Source organism: Notechis scutatus, chromosome 9, assembly GCF_049901735.1.
Source record: "Notechis scutatus isolate UNSWTSFEM ecotype Mainland chromosome 9, rNotScu1.2, whole genome shotgun sequence".
Classification (NCBI taxonomy): domain Eukaryota; kingdom Metazoa; phylum Chordata; class Lepidosauria; order Squamata; family Elapidae; genus Notechis; species Notechis scutatus.
Window position 1 is genome coordinate 6,967,258 of NC_142017.1, and position 22,417 is coordinate 6,989,674.

Genomic DNA, 22,417 nt, shown 5'->3' on the forward strand with positions numbered 1-22,417 from the left:
TTTCCAAAAAAGGAAATCCCAAATTACATTCACATGAATTCCAGAAGACGAGAAGTTCCATGTTGGATCGGATCTGCATTTATCTAATATTCTGGTGTCATAATAGTGGCCAGAATTTCTTAAACAGAATATCTGTACAGCCACACCCTGGCTACTGTTTACCCACAATTTGAGTCAAGAGATTTCTAGTTTGTGAAATGGGATTTTTGATAAGCCAAGAGGCTTATCCTTCCTGGATTTCTCTAATCCTCTTTCAAATTCATTCCTGATTTATTTATTGAGGACATGTACATATGCTGCCTACCAGTGATGGGATTCCAAATTTTTTTTACTACCATTTCTGTGGGCGTGGCTTGGTGGGCATGGCATGGCTTGGTGGGCGTGGCAGGGGAAGGATATACTGCAAAATCTCCATTCCCTCCCCACCCCACTAACCTGCTTTCCAGCTCCGTTCTCCTATTCAGGGCAACAAAAGAAGACCCGTCCGATCATCTGGGACTTGGGAGGCAGTGAATAGATGGGGTTGGCGGGGCCAGTCAAAGGCAGTATTTGCCGGTTCTCCGAACTATTCAAAATGTCCACTACCGGTTCTCCAGAACTGGTCAGAACCAGCTGAATACCACCTCTGCTGCAGTGGTGGGATTCAAATTTTTTACTACCGGCTCTGTGGGCGTGGCTTGGTGGGTGTGGCAGGGGAAGGATACTGCAAAATCTCCAGTCAGAGGTGGTATTTGCTGGTTCTCCGAACTACTCAAAATTTCCGCTACCGGTTCTCCAGAACTGGTCAGAACCTGCTGAATACCCACCTCTGCTCTGCTGTCTACTCATGCAAATCTACAGTACTGTGGTTTGTTTGTAACTATGAAACTGTGCTGGAACTGGTTGGATTTGTTCCTTCAGAAGATCTCTCCATAGAGTAAGGTTTCCTACGATCTCTCTTTCCCCGTTGTTTTTTCTAGCTAAGTGGACTTCTTCAAGTATGCGTGAGATCGTGCATTGAAGTGCAAGCCAGATTTACTTCTGTGGAGCAGATAACCGAATACATTGTGGTAAGAAAGGTTCCCCGTCAGAGGAACGAATGCTGAGGTTTCCATGTTGTTTTTCATGCGCCCCAAACACAAAAATAATATTTGCAGAAAGCCAGAACACGATGCATAAATCAATAGAAGTTGTTGTTGTCATGGTTGAAGTGCTGGTGTAAATACAGTATCGAGTTGGCATTTACTGGTTTATAGATCTAATTTTCCATTTCTTCTTTTAACTGAAAGTGACTCAAATGTCAAGTGTCCACTGCTATAATTACGTAAAACATTAGTTTTAAGTAATAGGTGAAAGAAAGGGGGGAAGGGTTCTTTTTCATACATTTAACTCCCCCAATTTTTAATTTTAGAATGTCTCTTGGAACAAATGCCATAAATAACCAACCAATAGCATGAGCCTCAAATTATGGAAATGTTCAACTTCTGGTAATTCCAATCTCTAACTAAAGTTATGATTGATACTCTAACGGGCGGTAGCAATAACCTTGAGGAACAGAAGGAAAGTGGCCCAAATAAGAAACCGGTCAAACAAAAGAAATTTAAGTTGAAAGCAGAAATGTAAATTCAGAAAGCATCTCATTTTTGATGTTCCCTAGTTCTCTAGAAGATAAAAGAAAAGAGGAAGGACATGCATTCAGATTTGCAATACAGGCCGCCCTCGACTTACCACACAATTGAGCCCAAAATTTAGTGCCGACTTTGGAAGCCATATTGAGATTCGATGCTGCCACAATTGAGCCTGAGAAAGTGGGAGGGAGGAATTCATTTGAGTATAACTAGTGAGATGAAATAAAATTATTTTATTGGTTCAAGGTCACGGAATGTGGCACATAATGAAATGGGAATCTGTTATGGTTAGCCGGCAGCAGGTGCAGACGGGTGAGGAGAGTGAGGACTCAGATGAGGGGGCCAGGACCATTAGGGAGTGGACTGCTGCCTTCAGAGATTGTGGGGGCTGGCAGCAGTGATGAGGAGGTTCCTGAGGAGCCTGTGCCAAGTGCATGTGCACTAAGGATTGCTTGGAGGAAAGAACAATTACAGCAGCACAGGCGACTCGGGAGTAAGGCTGCAAGGTAATGGCCCCTCCTTCAAAAAGATAAAAGCCAGCTGTGAACGAGTGTACTTTGCAGAAGGCAAAGACGTTCTGAAACCCCAGCCTCGTGGACATTCCAGTATCCTGAATTTGTATTTGAAGATTCTTGTATTGCAAATTATTTCTTGTCTGTTATCTTTTGGCAAGTCTTGCACAGTTTGGGAAGGGTTGTGCTTATCACAGCTAATCATTTTGCAAAAGCATTGCAAGGTTTCTGTTCCTTTTGGATTGTGTTTGATTTGTTGGAAAAGGGTGTGGGTCAGAACAGAATCTTACTTTGGGACAGATGTGGTGGGATCATGGGATGTGGTGATGGCTAAGGGGGAAATGGATTTGTAGTTTTGACTTTTTCAAGGAAGCCCGAAACTTTCAGATTCGGGGTTCCATAGATGTGCCAGTTACTATCCCAATAAAGGAACCTTTGAGAAATGTCTGTCTTGGAGTTATTGGTCGGATTGGAGGGTTGCTGGAACACTGACATTTAGGCGGCTAAGTGAGACATGTGTTAAGGGACTTTTGCCCCAGGTTACAACTTTTCTTTGCATTGTTGTTAAGTGAATCACTGCAGTTGATCAATTAGTAACTGGGTTGTTAAATGAGGTATGGCTTCCCCATTGATGTTGCTTGTCAGAAGGTTGCCCAAAAAGGTGATCAAATGATCCCAGGACACTCCAACCGTCATAAATACAAGTCAATTCCCAGTCTGAATTTGGATCATGTGACCATGGGATGCCTCAATGGTCATAACTATGAAAAACAGTCAAAAGTCACACTTTTCAGTGCTGTTGTAACTTTGAAGGGTCAGTAAGTGAACTGTTGTAAGTCAAGGACTACCTATATTCTCTTATGGTAACCTTATAATACCATATATTATAGTAACTGTTATAATAAAGCTTATAATTGATTCTTGTCTACCACAAAAGGCTGACAGATATGGATTCCAGATGCTCTTTCTTTGTTTCCACCAGAAATGCACTCCTGAAGGATCAGAGATCCCTCCCGTGATCACCCCTCCTCCAGGCTGGCCCGATCAGGGGGAAATCATTTTTAAAAACTATCAGATGAAATACCGAGAAAATAGTCCTATTGTACTCCATGACATCAACATCCACATTCATGCTAAAGAAAAAATTGGGATAATTGGCCGGACAGGTTCAGGTATAATCTACTCTGTCGATTGCTTTGTACATTGTACAGATAATGAAATGCCTGTTTCTTTATTATTTACTCAAGTATGGGAATAAATGGGGAGGCATTGGAAAGACCGAGAAAGTGAACACATAACTTTTTGACCTGACCGATGGAGATCCTACATTGTACTGAACAATTTAAAAAAAAAAAACAATTTCATCCCCGATACAGTTCTTCCTTTTACCCCCCCCCAAAAAAATGTATGGCATTCTTTGGTTTTGTAATGGTATGTGAGAAGGACCTTGGGAGACAGGAGGAAGAACCAAGAGATTAAGTAACAGTCAGATGAGTCAGATGAATCCTCAGAATATGTGGGAACATGGCAAACTTCTCAGAAGGACCCTGTTTATTTTCTTGGATTGTATAGGTGAGTTAGGGAGAAATGAACTTTCAAACTTGCCAGATTCTGTTTTATGATAAAGTAGAGCTAACACTCCTATTTTTGCTTCTTGTCTGAACTATCTTCCAAGGCTGACATCCATCTTGCAGTTGGTTAGTCTTACAAATAGGGGATGGGAATGAACATTTCCTGCAGACATGGAAAAAATGATTATAATGTTTAATGGATTCAATTGTGGGTTCCTAACTATAAGGACATTTCCTTCTTACAGACCATGGAAGTAGTAACAGTGGGACTTACACAACTGTGAATTCAGTTAGAAGGCATCACGGGTAATAGGTGTGAAGTCTATGGTACCAATGCCACCAGAAGCCCCCACATTCAATTGACAAAATGTTAAAATAACTTCCTAGATATATTGTGGTATAGAATAGTTTGCATCAACCAACCATTTCCTATACTGCAGTTATTAATCCATACCTATTTTAGGATATTTCCTTCCAAGGTAGTTTTGGTTAATGCAAAAGCATTGGAATAATCATATAGATTTTTACATGTGGAATTTTATATAATGATATACAAGCTTTCCCTACTTACACAAGGCTGGTATCATATTCCCTCAGGTTATAGCAAAGCATTTTCCCCAATCCAAAAGAAAACAACGAAAAGAATTTGAATTAACCTGAATCTATCAGTTTGAATCCATTTTGCTTCTAACTGCTGAAATGATGATATTTGGGACCAGTTGCACTTCGGCAAGCCTTCAAACAAATTTTAACTGTTGTTCAGGTTTATGATTCTCATTCTCATTCTCTCTCTCTCTCTCTTCTCTCTCTTTCTTTCAATCTCTTTCTTTTTCTCTCTCTCTTTCTTCCCCTCCCTCCCTCTCTTCTGTCTCTCTTTCCCAAATCTTCCACTAACTATTTATTCTGTGCTCTTCCAGTAGTTTTTCAAGCGTAGAGATCTCCAAACTTGTCAATTTTAACACTTGTGTACTTCACCTCCCAAAATTCCCCAGCCAGAATCCTGGGATTTGAACTCCACAAGTCTTCAAGCTGCCAAAGTTGGAGACCCCGGTTCTAGTGGAAAATAAGGAGGGAAGAGACCTTAGGTCAACACATCCTGGCATATGCAGAAGTAGAAAAATGTATTCCCTCCTCCAAAATACATTCCTGATGACAGATGAAAAATGCTCTCTTATTACCTTCCAGAAGAATGTGAGTTCCCTCAAGGTCACCTTGCCTTATAGAGATCTTCACAAATTTCCATCATGGAATAATCCAACCTTGAAAGGATAAGGTGGTTCTTAACTCAAAACAGATCCATTCTGGGGTTGGACGCAGCCTGTTGGAAGACCGTGAGGTTCTTCAATCAAATATTTTGCCACATCCAACTTGTTAGGGATACACCCTAGCAGAATTTGCATGGCAGGCAGGCAGGCAGGCAGGCAGGCAGGCAGGCAGGCAAATATGTGAGATAAACGTTTTTGTAGCTTACACTCAGTAAAACAGATACACTGTGCTAGTTAAATAGTTTATTCCAGTAAGAGTTTTATCATAGTCAAACAGTCCATATATCATTCACTAGTTCAGTCCGTTCGGGGATTATTCCGTTGCAAAGTCCAGTGTCGAAAAAGAGGTTAGTAAACTTACAAATATCAGTCCAGTAATATATCTCCTCGCAGTAGAGATATAAAGAAGTCAAACCTCCTTTCTTCCTTCGACGTTCAAAAACTCAGCAACAGGGAACACGCAGTTAGCAAACCATCAATCCAGCATAGTCAGCAATCCAGCAGGTTCTCTTGCTCCCTCTTATGGCGGTTTTACAACCGCACCCAAAAATTACATGCTTTGCAGTTTAAAGTGACACACACTTAAACTTACCATCATAGTTTATATATATTATTTAACCCAAACTACGTTAGGTAACCTTGTTATTCCTAACACAACTGACACTTTCTAAACCTAGAAGCACAAAGAGGGTGTCCCAGAAGGTTTAGTGCCATTTTTTTTAAGCTTTGAAAGCTTCATATGTGAAGCTTTCAAAGCTTAAACCTGCACTGAGACTTTTGGACACTGGTGTGAAATCTAAATAGCAGTCTAAATTCTCTTTCGCTTACTGAAAAATCCTTGATTTCCAGAAAAAATATATTTCTTGGCTCTTGGATGTTGGCATCCTTGGCTTGGCATATATATTTTTTTAATTTAATTTTAATTATAATTATGCAGATACAACACAATACATCCAACTTATCCTTGTTATACATATATACATTTTACTTCATCATTGACAATCTCATTTAATATATTAATTACTAATTAATCTAATCATAACTACTAATATTTCGACCTTGTCTTCTACTATATAACCATTGATAAAATTTATTCCATGTTTTATAAAATTTAGACTCTCCTTTGTCTTTTATTTCTAATAAAAGTTAACTTATCTGATTCTGCACATGCCATAATTGTTCTTATTATTTCTGTTTCTGGAGGCATGATTTCATTTTCTAATATTGTGCATATAATTTTAGCCGCCCTCAATACATGTACTATTAGATACATAATTTTCTTCTTACATTTTTCTGATATTTTTTGAAAATGATGGAAAAGCTCATTTAAAAAGGACCCATGCTGGCCTTGTTCAAATCTTGCAGGAAAGTCCTCTTTAGGAGCTGCTCTGTTTCGACTCGTGGAACCAACATCTGGCACAATCATCATTGATGGCATCGACTACCGCAACATTAGTCTAGAATCTTTACGTTCAAAGCTGTCCATCATTCCACAAGATCCTGTTCTGTTTGTAGGTACAATAAGGTAGCTGTTGCAATTATCCATTAACCTTTCCTGCCATTGTAAGGGGGAAGTAGCAGCACGATGGTTCAGTAATTAAGACACTGGACTTGTCAATTGGAAAGCCGGCAACCCAGGTTTGAGATCCAGCGCCACGAGACGGGGTGAGATCCCATTCTCGTTCCAGCTCCTGCCAACCTAGCAATTCGAGAGCTTGCAAATGCAAGTAGATAAATAGGTACCACTTTGATGGGAAGGAAAAGCCCTTTAGGACAGGGGTCTGCAAACTATGGCTCTGGAGCCACATGCAGCTCTTTTGGTCCTCTGCTGTGGCTCCCTGTTGGCTGATCCCACCACTGGCTGGCCCCGCCCCTCGCCCTCCCCTCCTGTCATTCCTTGCCTGGCCTAAGAAGGTAAGGGTGATGGCGGCGGATGGAGACTCACTCCATATTCCAGAGGAGGAGGTGACTGGGTGGGAGTGAGTGATGTCGAGTTGGCCACGCCCACTCAGTCACACTGGTTGTTAAATTATTGGCTCCCGGTGTTTTCTGTTCTGTGGGAAATGGGTCCAAATGGCTTTTTGAGTGTTTAAGGTTGCAGACCCCTGTTCTAGGACATCATGCTGACCACATGACCATGGAAATGTCTTTGGACAACGCTGGCTCAATGGCCTTGAAACAGAGATGAACTAGGATCAGCAACAACCAGCAGAGTAAAATTCACAGGGATTTCTTTACCTTTAGTTTTCCTGCCAAAGCATAACCAGACTGCTAACAGTAGTTTCCAGGCCCTCTTTTAAAAAAGGAATCTAAAGGATTGAAAATCTCTGGCTTACAATCTGGGGTGACTGGAGAAGCAGGTTGTGAATGAGGACACTTTGCGATTTAATAGACCTTGCTTTCTTTTTTTTGAAGAAATTATTTGCACCAAAGCACTCCTTAACTGACCGGCTGCTATTTCATCCCTTGTCTTTAACGTCCCAAACTCTCGGATCATTTTTTATTATAAGTGGCATTTCTATCTTCTCTGGGCACTTGGGATGACAGAGATGCTCCCAACGTCGCTCCGTCTTAGCCCTTCCAAGAAGGCAAGGAAAACAGTAAAAGGTCCAGAAATAATTTTCCTGGCAATAGGGTGTAATAGAGATAGTCCTTGACATACAGCCACCATTAAGTTCAAAATTTCTATTGCTAAGCAAGGCAGTTGTTAAGAGAGTTTGGTCTCAAGGTGATCTTTCTTTCCAGCTTTGTTAAATGAAACACTCCAGTTCTTGAGTTAGGAACATGGTTGTTAAGCCCATCTGGCTTGTCAGAAGATCACAAAAGTCGATCTCATGATCTCAAGACACTGCAACCATCATGAATACGAGCCAGTTGTCAAACCTCTGGATTTTGATCATCCAATCACGGGGCATGCTGCAACGGTCACCAGTGTGAAAAACGGTCATAAGCCAGTTTTTCCAGTGCTGTTGTAAACTTTGAACAGTCACTAAACGAACTGTTGTAAATCAAGGACTACCTGAAATAGTTTTGTTTTTTTTCCTAGGCCCATCGGGGTTTCTTTCTAACAGACCTTACAATGAACACAGAGGAGGCAGGATTATTTTAAATTAATTTCTTCCTCCTGCTTCGTTTTTTTTCCCCAGCCCTGAGGAACCTATTTCAAACCTCCTAGTCCCTTGATGCTCCATTTATCTCTTTCCCATTTGCAGGGATTTGTTTCATCTTTCCATCACACCCACACATTCCCTGGGCAAATGAAAGCCACAGCCTGGGTCTAATCAGTGCTAGTCTTAACACCTTATGGCGAGGCTACCCAGCGTTTTGCGTTATAATGACTCTGTTGATTAAATTGGGAGAGGGCCAGGCCTTGGAACAGCCCTCCACCCCACGGGCTTATTGCTCTTCCTGCCTCTTTGGTTGTGAAAACTCATCCCACACAGTTTTCTGTGTTATATTGTACGCAAACACAGCCAATAGATTCACCGCCACGTTGAGCCATAAAGTAGCTTATTGAACTTAACCGTTGGGTGAAGCCAGATCCTGGGGCTAATTCCGTGAATAGCAATAACAATAGTACTAAGACTTATCTACTGCTTCATAGCTTTTACAGCCCTCTCTAAGCAGTTTACAGAATCGACCTCTTGCCCCCAACAATCTGGGTGCTCATTTTACCTACCTCGGAAGGATGGAAGGCTGAGTCAACCTTGAGCCGGTCAGGACCGAACTCCTGGCTGTGGGCAGAGTTAGTCTGCAGTACTGCATTCTTACCACTGCGCCACCACAGAAGGAAGGAAGGAAGGAAGGAAGGAAGGAAGGAAGGAAGGAAGGAAGGAAGGAAGGAAGGAAGGAAGGAAGGAAGGAAGGAAGGAGGGGAGACATGAAGGGGAGGGAAGGAGAGAGGGAAGGAAGGAAGGAAGACAAAGGAAGGAAGGAAGGAAGGAAGGAAGGGAGGGAGGAGAGGAGGGAGGGAGGGGAGACATGAAGGGAGGGAAGGAGAGAGAGGAAGGAAGGAAGGGAGACAAAGGAAGGAAGGAAGGAAGGAAGAGGAAGGAAAGGAAGGAAGGAAGGAAGGAAGGAAGGAAGGAAGGAAGGAAGGAAGGAAGGAAGGAAGGAAGGAAGGAAGGAAGGAAGGAAGGAAGGAGGAAGGAAGGAAGGAAGGAAGGAAGGAGGAAGGAAGGAAGGAAGGAATAGCAATAGCCCTATGCTTATGTACTGCTTTAGAGTGTTTTACAGCCCTCTCTAAGTGGTTTACAGAATCAGCTTCTTGCCCCCAACAATCTGGGTGCTCATTTTACCCACCTCTGAAGGATGGAAGGCTGAGTCAACCTTGAGTCGGTCAGGATCAAACTCCTGGCTATGGGCAGAGTTAGTCTGCAGTACTGCATTCTTACCACTGCGCCACCACAGAAGGGAAGGAAGGAAGGAAGGAAGAATTGAGTCTCTCTCTCTCTCTCTCACTCTGAAGAGTGTACAGTGTAAGTGAAAAAAAGAGAGGCAATGTTTTATACTAATTTACCAAATAGCCTAGCTCAGGGGTGTCAAACTCAAGGCCCAGCTGAGGGCCAGATCCAGCCCACAGGGTGCTTAGATCTGGCAATGGGGCTGCCCTGGAAACACCAAAGGACCGGCTCGGGGTGCCTCTACCAGCAAAAATGGGGCCCGGGGGGGGGGGCATGTGTAAGCTCCATTTTCACTGGCAGAGGGATGCAGGAGGCTGTCGCAGCCGAAAGCAGGAGCCCGTTTTTGCTGGCGGGGCACTTGGGCCACCACAGGCACCCCCAACATGAGTGATGTTAAGCTGGCCACGCCCACCCTGGCCCCCAAGGTCAAACGCAACCCTGATGCGGCCCTCAATGAAATCAAGATTGAGACCCCCTGGCCTAAATGATACCAGCCAGAGTATAGAAAAAACCTCAAAGAAGCCGTGGAAGTTCAGAAGATGTGGAGAGATCTGGCCTGCAGATTTGCCAAGAGTCGGACACAACTGAACGGATAACATCATCATTATGATCATCATCATTGTCCAACTTTAGCCATCCAAAGATTCTACTCCTGGGACCTGCCTAGTACAGTTTGAGTCCACCTCTCTCCATTTAGTCAGATTTGCAAAATAATCACATGCACTAGGACAGCCTACAAATAACGTTAGAGTTGTGTTATCCTTGGAGTGAACACTTCATTTTTACCAAACTACCAATTCCTGCCTTGCAGATACAACTTAGATCCTCTTCTGAACCACACTGATGATCAAATTTGGCAAGTTCTGAACCAAACCTTTATGATGAGCAAGGTATGTGGTTTGTGTTTTTGCATATTATTATTTGCTGGTTGTTATAAAAAAAAGACAGCATGTGGAATGAATAGATCTATAGATCAGTAGAGATAAGGATAAGATAGATAGAAAGATGGAAAGGAAGACAATTGATAGAGATAGAAATAGAAAGAGATATCTAGAGATATCTATCTATATAGATACACATACAGATATACAGATATAAATATGATATATAAAGAGATAGATAGATAAATGATAGATAGATAGATAGATAGATAGATAGATAGATAGATAGATAGATAGATAGATAGATAGATAGATAGATAGATCTATGGAGACTCAATCATACAGTCATGATTGTCCTAAGGATGATTTTTTCAAGAGGCAGCTGGACTTTCTGGTTTTTCTTTGAAGAAAAGAAAAACTCCATCAGAGCTAAAGAAGCTTCTTGGATGAAAAGTGAAATGTCTTCAAAGAAAAACCAGGAAGTCCAGTTGCCTCTTGAAAAAGCACCTTTGGGACATATAGACAAAGAGAAAGAAAGGAAAAGAAAAGAAAAGAAAAGAAGGGAGGGAGGGAGGAGGATGATAGATGAAAAATAGATAGATAGATGGTAGATGGTAGATGAGAGAGAGAGAGAGAGAGATTCAAACAAGTTAGCCATCATTGGATCGTTTAACACCCCAAGGCAAATTTTATGAGAACTATTCCCTTCCTTGAGATACTAACCAAGTTTATATACCTGTTCTATAATATGTCTGCATCCCGTGGAGTTTACTTGTTGGAAAGAGAAGATGTTCCTAATCCCTAGATGTTGCTTGCACCGCAAAATGTTACATGGGCCATTTCTTTCTTTCTTTCTTTCTTTCTTTCTTTCTTTCTTTCTTTCTTTCTTTCTTTCTTTCTTTCTTTCTTTCTTTCTTTCTTTCTTTCTTTCTTTCTTTCTTTCTTTCTCTCTCTCTCTCTCTCTTTCTTCCTTCCTTTCTTTCTTTTTCTCCCTCCTTCCCTCTCCCTCCCTCCCTCCCTTGCTGCTGTTCCTTTCTCCTGTTTGCCAGCCTTCTCCCTTGCCTGTCACCTAGCATCTGTGTCATTTATCGCACGCTCCATTTACATCCGCATCACTTTGACCCAACAGAGAAGCAACGGTATCATTGTTAAAACCCATAGCCCGCCTTCAGCTGTTGTGAGCATCAAAGAGAACGTTACAGCTGTGTGGTATTTTCCCTTCCTCCCCGCTCCCTTCCTTGCTTTAGATTTCCAAACTACCAGGAAAGCTGGAGGCAGAAGTGGTCGAAAACGGGGAAAATTTTTCAGTGGGGGAACGACAGCTGCTCTGCATGGCGAGAGCCCTCCTGCGAAACTCCAAAGTGAGTCCGGCGGATGATTCTGACATGATTCAGGCTGGTCTTGAATATTTAACTTCAACCCCTTGAAGTTAAAAGATTGCTCAGCCTGCATTTCCAGCTATCAATCAGCCAACCAACCAATCAATCAATCCAGGGGTGGGGTTCAAAAATTTTAGCAATGGGTTCTCTTCCTGGTTGCTGGCTGGGTGTGGTCATGGGTGGGTGTGGCCTAGTCAGCCTCCTGCACCATGGCGAGGGGGGCGTTTTTGTTCTCCCTGGGCTCCGAGAGGGCAAAAACAGCCTCCCTGGGCTCCGGAGGCTCTCTGGAAGCTGGAAATGGGCCCAAACCTTCCGGAGGCCCATTTTTCATCCCTGCACAAAACAAGGCTCTAAGCCAGGGGTCCCCAAACTTGGCAACTTTAAGACTTGTGGGCTTCCAACTCCCAGAATTCCTGAGCTAATATGACTGGAGGAGGAATTCTGGGAGTTGGAAGCCCACAAGTCTTAAAGTTGCCAAGTTTGGAGTCCTCTGCTCTAAGCCAAGGATCTTCAAACTTGGCAAGTTTAAGACTTGTGGACTTCAAGTCCCAGAATTCCTGAACTAACATGACTAGAGGAGGAATTCTGGGAGTTGAAGTCCACAAGTCTTAAAGCTGTCAAGTTTGGAGACCCCTGCTCTAAGTGGAAGTAGGAATGATTCTGGGGATCGACGATGGTTCAGTTTAGGGATTTGATTCAACCAGATCTCCAGCTCAACTTAGATGATCCAATTTGATGGTTGATTCAGATCAGATTCATTACATCCAAATTGGATGATCCAGAAGCCCTTTGCTCCTGAGGGGAAAAAAGGCTTTCTTTTCAAATCAAATCAACTTTTGAAGTGTGACGACTTTTTGGAGGACGTTGGAACATTTAGACAACCCTTTTGGGATTGTCCCAGCACAAAGGTGATTCTTCTTGTTATTTCCTTCTGCCCTGAAGGCAGGACAAACAGCAACGAGGGGAAACTTCATCATGGAGGAAAGCGATCTAGAACTTAAGAGAAATTTCTTGACAGTGAGAACAATTAACCAGTGGAACGACTTATCTCCAAAAGTTGTGGGTTCTCCAACACTGTAGGCTTTTAAGAAGAAACTGGACAGCCATTTCTCTGAAATTGTATAAGGTTTTCCTGCTTGAACAAGGGGTTGGACTAGAAGACCTTCAGGTTTCCTTCCAACTCTGTTATTCTGTTATGGTCAGTTATGCTTCCCAGCACCTGGCTTTATAAAAGCTCTCTTCGGTAACTTTATTGGCCCTCCCAAGTTTTTCTTCTAAGGGATCTTACCCTGTGCTTTATTTAAGCAATTGTTTGCCTATTTAAGAGACTGAATGTTTTGAAACAGTCGTTTTGGTGATTTGTTTCACCCTGCTCAAATGACAAGACTGTTTAAGCAATACTGCAGATCCAACACTGTCATAATAATGTTATTTTGTTTTGTTTTATTTTAATCTGGGCCCGCAGGACATTCCTGTCGCTATTCCAGCCAATTCTGGTTTATCCAAGAAGCCAGTTCTGCTCTCTGGGGTTGCTATTCTTTATAAAAAAAGGAAGATGGTGCTATTGTTTAAAGGCTCCCATCCACATGCAAAATGTCAACTCTACCTGATCTTGTTAATAAGAAAACCAAATATTTGTTTGGTTAAATAGGTGCTAAGGGACAACTGGCTTGCTGGTATCTCTGCTTGGCATCCTCCTTTTTGTTCCAAAAATACCTGTTCTGACATTTTGCTGCCTACCTCACCAAAAAGCCAGTGGTGGGATTCAATTTTTTTTTACTACCGGTTCCATGCGTGTGGCTTGGTGGGCGTGGCAGGGGAAGGTTACTGCAAAATCCCCATTCCCTCCCCACCCCACTAACCTGCTTTCCAGCTCCGTTCTCCTGTGCAGGGCAACCAAAGAAGACCCAGCTGATCAGCTGTGGGTGTGGCTTGGTGGGTGTGGTGTTCTGTGGGCGTGGCTTGGTGGGCGTGGCCTGGTGTACCATCTGCACATGACTATGGCTAGGCTCATGCGGCACCTTAATTCCAAACCAAGCCAAGCACACTACATCAATGCGCTGCGGTTATTGTAAAACCCAGAGGTGCTTTATCAAAAGGCAACTGGAGTTTGTTTTTCCTTGAAGACATTTCACTTCTTATCCAAGGAGCTTCTTCGGTTCTGACTGAACGGTGGAGGATGGAAGGATTTATATTCCTTGCAGACATCTGGTCATTTGCACTTATTCTGAGAGACATTGAGGCCACTTGGAGGTTTATTTGTGCCCTCAGGGTCACCTGAATAGTGCAAATGGTGTGGAACTATTCATTGTAGCACTATTCAGGTGTCCCTGAGGACACAGATAAACCTCCAAGTGGCCTCAACGACTCTCAGAAATACAAATGACCAGATGTCTGCAAAGAATATAAATCCTTCCATCCTCCACCGTTCAGTCAGAACCGAAGAAGCTCCTTGGATAAGAAGTGAAATGTCTTCAAGGAAAAACAAACTCCAGTTGCCTTTTGAAAAAAGCACTTTTGGGACAACCATGACCTGGGTAATTGAGAATCTCCACAGACAATCATTGTAAAAAAACATCTTTGTCACATCAGTCCTCCAGCTGTTGAGTTGCCTTGGCTACTTTGTGTGCAAAGATTTGTGTACTTTTCCTTACTTGTAGAAAAAGACCGTTGCCCAACCTGTTTTTAATTCTCCCCACAGATTATCCTTCTTGATGAAGCCACCGCTTCTATTGATTCCGAGACAGATATGCAGATTCAGAGGACTAATCAAGAAGCATTTGTAAACTGCACAGTCTTGACAATAGCGCACCGCCTAAACACCATTCAAGAGTGCGACCATATTTTGGTGATGGATAAAGGAAAGGTATGGAACCGGAGGGGGAAAATATCCAGAAATATTCAGTTCATCAAGTAATTGGCGTATTGAACATTGGGATTATTTTCAGAAATGAATTCCTTTTTAACTATATGAATTCATTTCGCAGAAACGGGAAAATGATTTCTTTTTCTTAAGTAAACAATGTAGGAGAAACTGTGAAATGCATTTTATTCACATCCAACACCCCAGTAAGCAACCAAATAATACAAAAATGAACTAAAACAAACTTGGCATGAACTGGCCATGAAAGAGATGAAAGCTAGCACTAATGAGGTTACCTAGTTGGGTAATGAAACGCCTGCAAGAAAACAATCAAGGTCAGAGAGCATGAAGGACCCCATGTTCCTCCTCCTCCTCCTCCTCCTCCTCCTCCTCCTCCTCCTCCTCCTCCTCCCCATGAACCCCACTCCCTTCTAGCACAGATAATGTTGCAAAATTGGGTAATGAAATGTCTGCAAGAAAACAACCAAGCTCAGAGAGCATGAAGGACCTCCACAATCCCTCCTCTCCTCTCCTCCTCCTCAGAGAAGATCCAAGAATCACAGTCTTCCTCCTCCTCCTCCTCCTCCTCTCCACAACCAAACTCCTTCTGGCACTGATAATGTCACATAGTTGGGTAATGAAACGTCTGCAAGAAAACAACCAAGCTTAGAGAGCACCAAGGACCCACACAGTCATCCTTCCTCCTCCTCCTCCTCCTCCTCCTCCTCCTCCTCCTCTCTACAACCAAACTCCTTCTGGCACTGATAAAGTTGCAAAGTTGGGTAATGAAACGTCTGCAAGAAAACAACCAAGCTCAGAGGGCACCAAGGACCCCAGACAGATGGGAATCTATTTCAGATCGCACATATTCCCAGTCATGAGCCCTATTTTAGAAAGTGTCCTTCAATAAAGGAGCCCCCGGGGCAAACACAATCCACAAAAAAGGCCCAGAACAAGCCAACGGTTTTCTCTTATTGAGCCCTTCTGGATTCTTCCCCCTCCCATCCTCATTTTCCTTTCCCAAGACAAGTGCTGATACATTTCTACAAAGGAATTATTGAGTCTGTCATCTGCATCTCTATAACTGTCTGGTTTAGTTCTGCAACCCAACAGGACAGACACAAACTTCAGAGGATAATTAGGACTGCAGAAAAAAACAATTATTACCAACCTGCCTTCCATGAAGGACCTGTATACTGCACGTGTCAAAAAGAGGGCTGTGAAAATATCTACAGACCCCTCACATCCCGGACATAAACTGTTTCAACTCCTTCCCTCAAAATGACACTATAGAGCACTGCACACCAGAACAACTAGACACAAGGATAGTTTTTTCCACGAAAGCCATCACTTTGCTAAACAAATGATTCCCTCAACACTGTCCAACTATTTACTAAGTCTGCATTACTATTACTATTAATCTTCTCATCCCTCCTTATCGGTCATCCCCTCCCACTTGTGACTGTAGGACTGTAACTTTGTCGCTTGCATCCTTACGATTTATATTGACTGTTTCCTAGTATGATTTGATTGCTTATTTGTACCCTATGACTAACATTAAGTGTTGTATCTTATGATTCTTGATGAATGTATCTTTTATGTACCCTGAGAGCATTTGCACCATGACAAATCCCTTGTGTGTCCAACCACCCTTAGCCAATAAAGAATTCTATTCTATTCTGTTCTATTTTAGCTGGTAAGAAATGCATGCAGGAAATTCACTGCAGGCTTGCTTCCTACTTGACATTTGCTAATGCATCTGACATTTGTTATTTTTTTCGTTCCTGATTATTTTGAAGGTTGTTACCTTTGGCAAGCCGAAAGAGATATTCAAACATCCCAGTTTTCATTTGCCCGACGTATCATCACCATCAGTGTTTTCTAGGTGGAGTTTGAACAAATAAGTCACCGCAGAGAGGAAGGTGAGTAAATGGAGAATTCATGCTCAACTCACCCAACTTGCCCATAGATGTTTCCGCCACGGATCCCCCTTCTGCTTGGTGAGTTCCGAAGTCAGTGCGAAGCCGGTGATTAAAACAGAGAACTTGATGAGGAAAACATGAAAGAATCCCCAGGACCCGTCTTCCAACAGACCGCTATCATCTTGTGTTGGGCGTTTTGAAAATAAAAACAACCGCCATTTCATGTGCAAAGAAAAAACAATGTTTCTCGGGTACATTGATTTCCAGACCAGGGGTGGGATGAAAACCTGGAACATTTGCAATCTGTTAAACTTGAATATATTCCAGTATAGATACCCTTCGAATTTACGACCACCATTGAGCCTAATATTTATCTCGCTAAGTGAGAAATTTGTTAAGCGGGGTTTTGCTCCACGTTACAACCTTTCCTGTCATATTTGTTAAGTGGATCGCTGCAGTTGATAAGTTAGTAACCTGGTTGTTCTTTGAATCTGGCTTTCCCCTTCGCTTTGCTTGTCAGAAGGTCACAAAAAGAGATCCCATGACACACACACACACACACCCCGGACACCGCAATTGTCATATCTACGAGTTGGTTGTGAATTGTCCGAATTTTGATCATGTGACCGTAGGGACACTGCAATGGTGGTAAACTGGAAAAACGGTCATAAATCCCTTTTTCTCAATGCTGTTGTCACTTGGAATAGTCACTAAATGAACTGTTGTAAGTCAAGGACTACCTGTATTCTCTACGAGGAGAAGGAGGTGAACAGAGAAGCAGAAGATCTAAACTCCAGTGGAGAAAGCACCGTGAATTATTTCTATCTCTCTTGGTCCCTTATTAAAGTTTGCAATAAAAACTGCTGCTCGTTCTTTCTTTCTTTTTTTTCTTTCTTTCTTTCTTTCTTTCTTTCTTTCTTTCTTTCTTTCTTTCTTTCTTTCTTTCTTTCTTTCTTTTCTTTTCTTTCTTTGTTCTTTCTTTCTTTCTTCCTTCCTTCCTTCCTTCCTTCCTTCCTTCCTTCCTTCCTTTCTTCCTTCCTTCTTTCTTTCTCTTTCTTTCACTTCCTTCCTTCCTTTTGTTTTCTTTCTTTCTTTCTTTTGTTTTCTTTCTTTCTTTCTTTCTCTCTCTCTCTCTTTCTCTCTCTCTCTCTTTCTTTCTTTCTTTCTTTCTTTCTTTTCTTTTCTTTTCTTTTCTTTCTTTGTTCTTTCTTTCTTTCTTTCTTCCTTCCTTTCTTCCTTCCTTCTTTCTTTTTATTTCTTCCTTCCTTCTTTCTTTCTCTTCTTTCACTTCCTTCCTTCCTTTTGTTTCTTTCTTTCTTTCTTTCTTTTGTTTTCTTTCTTTCTTTCTTTTTCTTTCTCTCTCTCTCTTTCTTTCTTTCTTTCTTTCTTTCTTTCTTTCTTTCTTTCTTTCTTTCTTTCTTTCTTTCTTTCTTTCTTTCTTTCTTTCTTTTGCTTTCTTGCTTTTCCTATTTTGTTCTTTTTCATGCCTCCATTTTCAGCATCCTCACGGATGGAAATATCCATCTTTTTACCTTTAATCTTTCCAGGCAGGGCGTGCCCCGTTTTGCATAAGATGCCACTCTGGTCTGCCTGGGTTGTAGAAATTAAACTTGGATGGGGGAGGGGCAGAAAGAAGACTGGGCAGCTATGTAGATTCCTTTCCTTCCCCCCACCCACTCTGTGATCCCAATTTAAACCCTGCATCAATCTAGCCACTCCATGGCAGCCGATGAATCCTCCTGCAACTCGTGAAAACACGTACGCTTTTTCATTAAAATGGGTTTGTCTGAAAAGGCTCTGTCCTCTTCCCTTCTGATTTGGGGGTCGCAAAAGGGATCCCCCGTGTCCTTTCCGTTCCCCAAGGATCCTTTTGTTGCACACTACGAGAAGGGAAGAGTTGTAACCTCGATTGTTAGCTTTTAAAGGGAAGTCATTTACCTGGCAAAAAAACCCATCCCTGGTCACGTTGATTTATCTTTCAAGCTATTCCCACGGAATAACAAACAGTCCCCTTGGGAAGGATAAATATAGCCATTTAATTAATATTTGCTTGTTCCCATGGTTTTACTGCACCCCCCGATTGCTAAACTCACTGCCATTTTATTTTACACAAATCACATTCCTACGTTCATATCTGGCTTTAAATTTCACAGAGAGCTGTATAGTACTACTACGTACCGTTACTATTCGTCAACTCCTTTTGTTTTTTCTTAGCATGAAGGCAACAGCGTAACCAGGGCTGCCTTTGAATAACTAACAATAGTACCGTAATGAGAATCTAAAATGTTCCTAACGGACGTTGGAGTGGGAACATCATCGCCTAAGGGGAGCTACAGTTACATGGGCCATCTTCAGAAGTTGCAAGAACAGGTGCAGGAGAGAACAAGCCAACCCCTCCTTCTACAAATGGACAGCAACTGGCACGACTCAATTGCAGTGCAGGAATGATCATATGTTTCCTGCAGGAAAACTGATCTAGTAGAATATTCCCTGCTGAAAGAAACCGTGTAGTGGTGGAGCTCTCGCCTCACAAGCAGGTGTGAGTTCAATCCTAGGTGCTCCCAATCACATGTGAAGCTACATTGGTGTGAGTTTGTGCAAATGCAGATGTGGGCACACCCACCACTTGCACAAATGGAACTGTGTGGATTCATGTGCACGCCTACCATTCACACAGAAACTATGCCCTCTTTCTCTCCCCACTCCCCCCCCGCATGCTGGACTGCCAAGCTGGAAAGGTTGGGGACCGCTGAGCTAAAGCATTGGTCAGTTTGATTGTTGCAGTATGGAATGTTCAGGATTGTGCCCCTTTTCAGGACACTCCGTTCCATACAATGCCATTGGTCTTTCTGATTTATCTCCTTTCTTTCAATCAACCACCATTTCATGGTCATGGACGGCCTTCCTCATCTCCACTACATATATTTCCAAAGTCACAGAGGCTTAGATTTCCAAACATGGAGATTAAATGCTGCAGCAATTATAGCTCCTAGAAGTAATTGCAATCTCTCCTTAAAAGAAGATTATCAAGTCGCTACTCAAGTGAAATCAATCTAGATTCAAATAAACACAACACAGCTGCTTGATTTCATATTCTGGTATGCAAGCATGCCTAACATGAGTTTTCAAGAGCCAATCGTTGAAAAAAACCACCCTCATATCCTGGTTATGAGCATCTCGGCTGTACAGGTCCCTATTAAGTTAGAGAGTTATTTTCCTTAATTCAGTAAGGCTCTTATATCCTCACAGTGATTTCCCTGACACTATCAAACCTTTCTTCTAAAGCCCCCCCCCCCCAGAACTAATCTTCTAACATGGCTATCCCAAAGATGAAGATGTTGCAGCTGTGAAATGGTCTTGGGAAAAGATAGAACTGATATTATTCTGTTTCAGGCTTCAAATTCACACACACACAGAGCAACTAGCTGAGAATAGCAATTTACTCAAGGCTGGGGAGGTAACAGCAGATAAGGGGAGGAATGAAAACCGGCAAAATCTCTTGGAAAGAAAACTTGCCTGGGTGGTTCTGCTTTCAACAGGAACACACCGAAGATGAGTCCAAATCCAGTCCAAAGTTCCAAAAGCCAACCCAAGTTTGTCAGGCAGTCCAAGGTCAGAGTTTCCAAGCAAGATTCATAGGACTGTCCTGCCGGAATAGGAAATCAGACAGTTGTTTAATCAAGAAATATGGGTCAGAACTGCCTCTTAAATCAGGCCAGTTATTTTCAGTGAAGAGTGTTTGTCTCTTGCTTGGCAAGGAGCCCTATTGAGTATCTTTACTCTACGCTCCATTCTATTTGCCAAATCAGAGGGCTTGGGGACCACGCCTACCATTTGGACCAAGGCCCCTGTTCTGGTGATGCTTGTTCCTGGCTTGGGTTTTTTTCTGAGGCTGAGACCCCACAGATGCAGCTGGAGCAGCTTCTTCAGAGTCAGAATCTGATTCCTGGGCCAGGAGAGACATAAACCTAATGTAGGTGGACCATTAGTAGAATTCAATTTTTTTACTACTGGTTCTGTGGGCATCACTTGGTGGGTGTGGTGTGGCTTGGTGGGTGTGGTAGGAGAAGGTTACCACAAAATCCCCATTCCTTCCCCACCCCACCCCACTAACCTGCTTTCCAGCTCCATTCTCCGGTGCAGGGCAACCAAAGAAGACCCAGCCGATCAGCTGGGACTCGGGAGGCAGAGCATAAATGGGGGCAGGGCCAGTCAGAGGTGGTATTGGCAGGTTCTCTAATCTACTCTAAATTTCCGCTACCGGTTCTCCAAAACTGGTCAGAACCTGCTGAATACCATCTCTGTATAAGACATATTTCTCCGTAAGACTGAGAAATCAAGCCTGCTAAATGATGGACCAAGATAAAGTAAGCTGGCTGTTGCAACGTTTGAATGTTGCAAGGTAGATAAACCAATTTCCTCCAGTCCTTTTGGAATACAATTTTCACACTCTTTACCTTTGGATATTTTGTCTGAGAATTTTGGGTTTTGGAAATGGTCATCTAAAAACTCTCTGGTAGGTACTGAATTGTAGAAAGGTCTCCTTGGTTGTTGTTTTTTTCTTCTTTTTATGACCCTGTCATCTTTTGCTTCGGGATGGGGTCAGGGCAACTTGAGAGGAGCCAAGCATTTACTGGCCGGATGCCCTTCCTGACACCTATGCAGAGTTCACAGCAGATATTTTCTCTTTGTGTCCTTGATAGAGGAATATTTTTTGCTGCCTAGGATAGAACTCTCAACCTTCCGAGTGAGAGGCAAACACCTTCACCTTTAGGCTACCGCACCATTCAAAGAACCATCTCTTAATAGATCACAGTAATTAGAAATTTTAAGGTAACATGCAGCTGAAGATGAGCCTTTATCCATTGCGACCTTGTTCTTGAATAGAGGAGTCACAATCTATTAGACCTATCTTCATTGATAGAGAATTGGGCATGGCCAGTTTAAATGAAAAGAAGAACTGGGGTGACACACAATAGCAGTGTTCTAATATCCCAGGGGCTGCCCCAAAGAAGAGGGAGTCAAGCTATTCTCCAAACCACCTGAAGGCAGGACAAGAAGCAACGGATGGAAATTAATCAAGGAGAGAAGCAGCCTTGAACTAAGGAGACATTTCCTGACATTGAGAACAATTAATCAGAAGCTGTGAGCGCTCCAACACTGGAGATTTCTAATAAGAGATTGAACAACCACTTGTCTGAAGTAGTATAGGTTTCCTGCTTGAGCAAGGGGTTGGACTAGAAGACCTCCAAAATCCCTTCCAACCCTGTTATTCTGTTATTCTATGATTCTCCCCATTCTCTCTGGCACGACAACGTAAATCATACTTTTGACCCTTGCTGTGGATTGTGTGTGACCCCAAGTGGGACAAAACAAACAGTTGGCTTTTCTTCTTTCCCCAAAGAGCACATATGCAATCATTTACTCTTTAGGTTAATCAGTCTATTGATTAATCCACTGCAGCTATAATGGGTAATAAATCAGCCTTAAACAAACACAACCTGTTTCCTTTTAACCTCCCTTCGAAAGGGTAAAATCCCATTAGGGAAGCACCCAGAGCATAAGTGAAGCAGCCTTCAGAACCTATGTGAATTATTTGTGGCATAGAGACAGCTCTCTGATATTACAACAGGTATACATTTGGGCTCATTTTTCAATGACCAAACAACTGAAGCAACAGCTTTCCTTGACAGGGAACTCAGGCCAAGCGTGACAGCCAGCTACCCAACCGGGGAAGAATACAAGGGCCCAGCGAACAAGGTGAGGATGCCAAGGGAGGCTCCCGGAGAACCAAAAAAACAGCAGGCTAGCTGTCGGATTCCCCAGCTGACATTCACCCAAGAGGACAAGGTGTGTTAAGTGCTGCTGTTTGATGGCAGTGATAAATGACAGCGATTTCTGGAGCTGGAAAAGTCAAGTGAGGATAAAGGATAACAAATGGAGAAATAACATACACGATGCCAGGGTTAGGGGAGCAAGTGCAAAGAAGGATGGTTGGTTTATTTGTGGGGGAG

The 22,417-nt window shown here is 42.6% G+C and overlaps 1 protein-coding gene across 1 annotated transcript in view; it reads left to right on the forward strand.

The window, feature by feature from the left end:
* Window positions 1-16,652, forward strand: part of LOC113417530 (ATP-binding cassette sub-family C member 12-like) — a 59,795-nt gene extending 43,143 nt beyond the window's left edge. Inside the window, exons 23-29 of the mRNA XM_087971791.1 lie at window positions 960-1,049; window positions 3,102-3,291; window positions 6,321-6,480; window positions 10,170-10,248; window positions 11,487-11,600; window positions 14,320-14,484; window positions 16,367-16,652. Of these exons, the coding sequence (XP_087827917.1) occupies window positions 960-1,049; window positions 3,102-3,291; window positions 6,321-6,480; window positions 10,170-10,248; window positions 11,487-11,600; window positions 14,320-14,484; window positions 16,367-16,411 (843 nt within the window). The 3' untranslated portion in view covers window positions 16,412-16,652. The remainder of the gene's footprint in view (window positions 1-959; window positions 1,050-3,101; window positions 3,292-6,320; window positions 6,481-10,169; window positions 10,249-11,486; window positions 11,601-14,319; window positions 14,485-16,366) is intronic.
* Window positions 16,653-22,417: the final 5,765 nt, after the last annotated feature.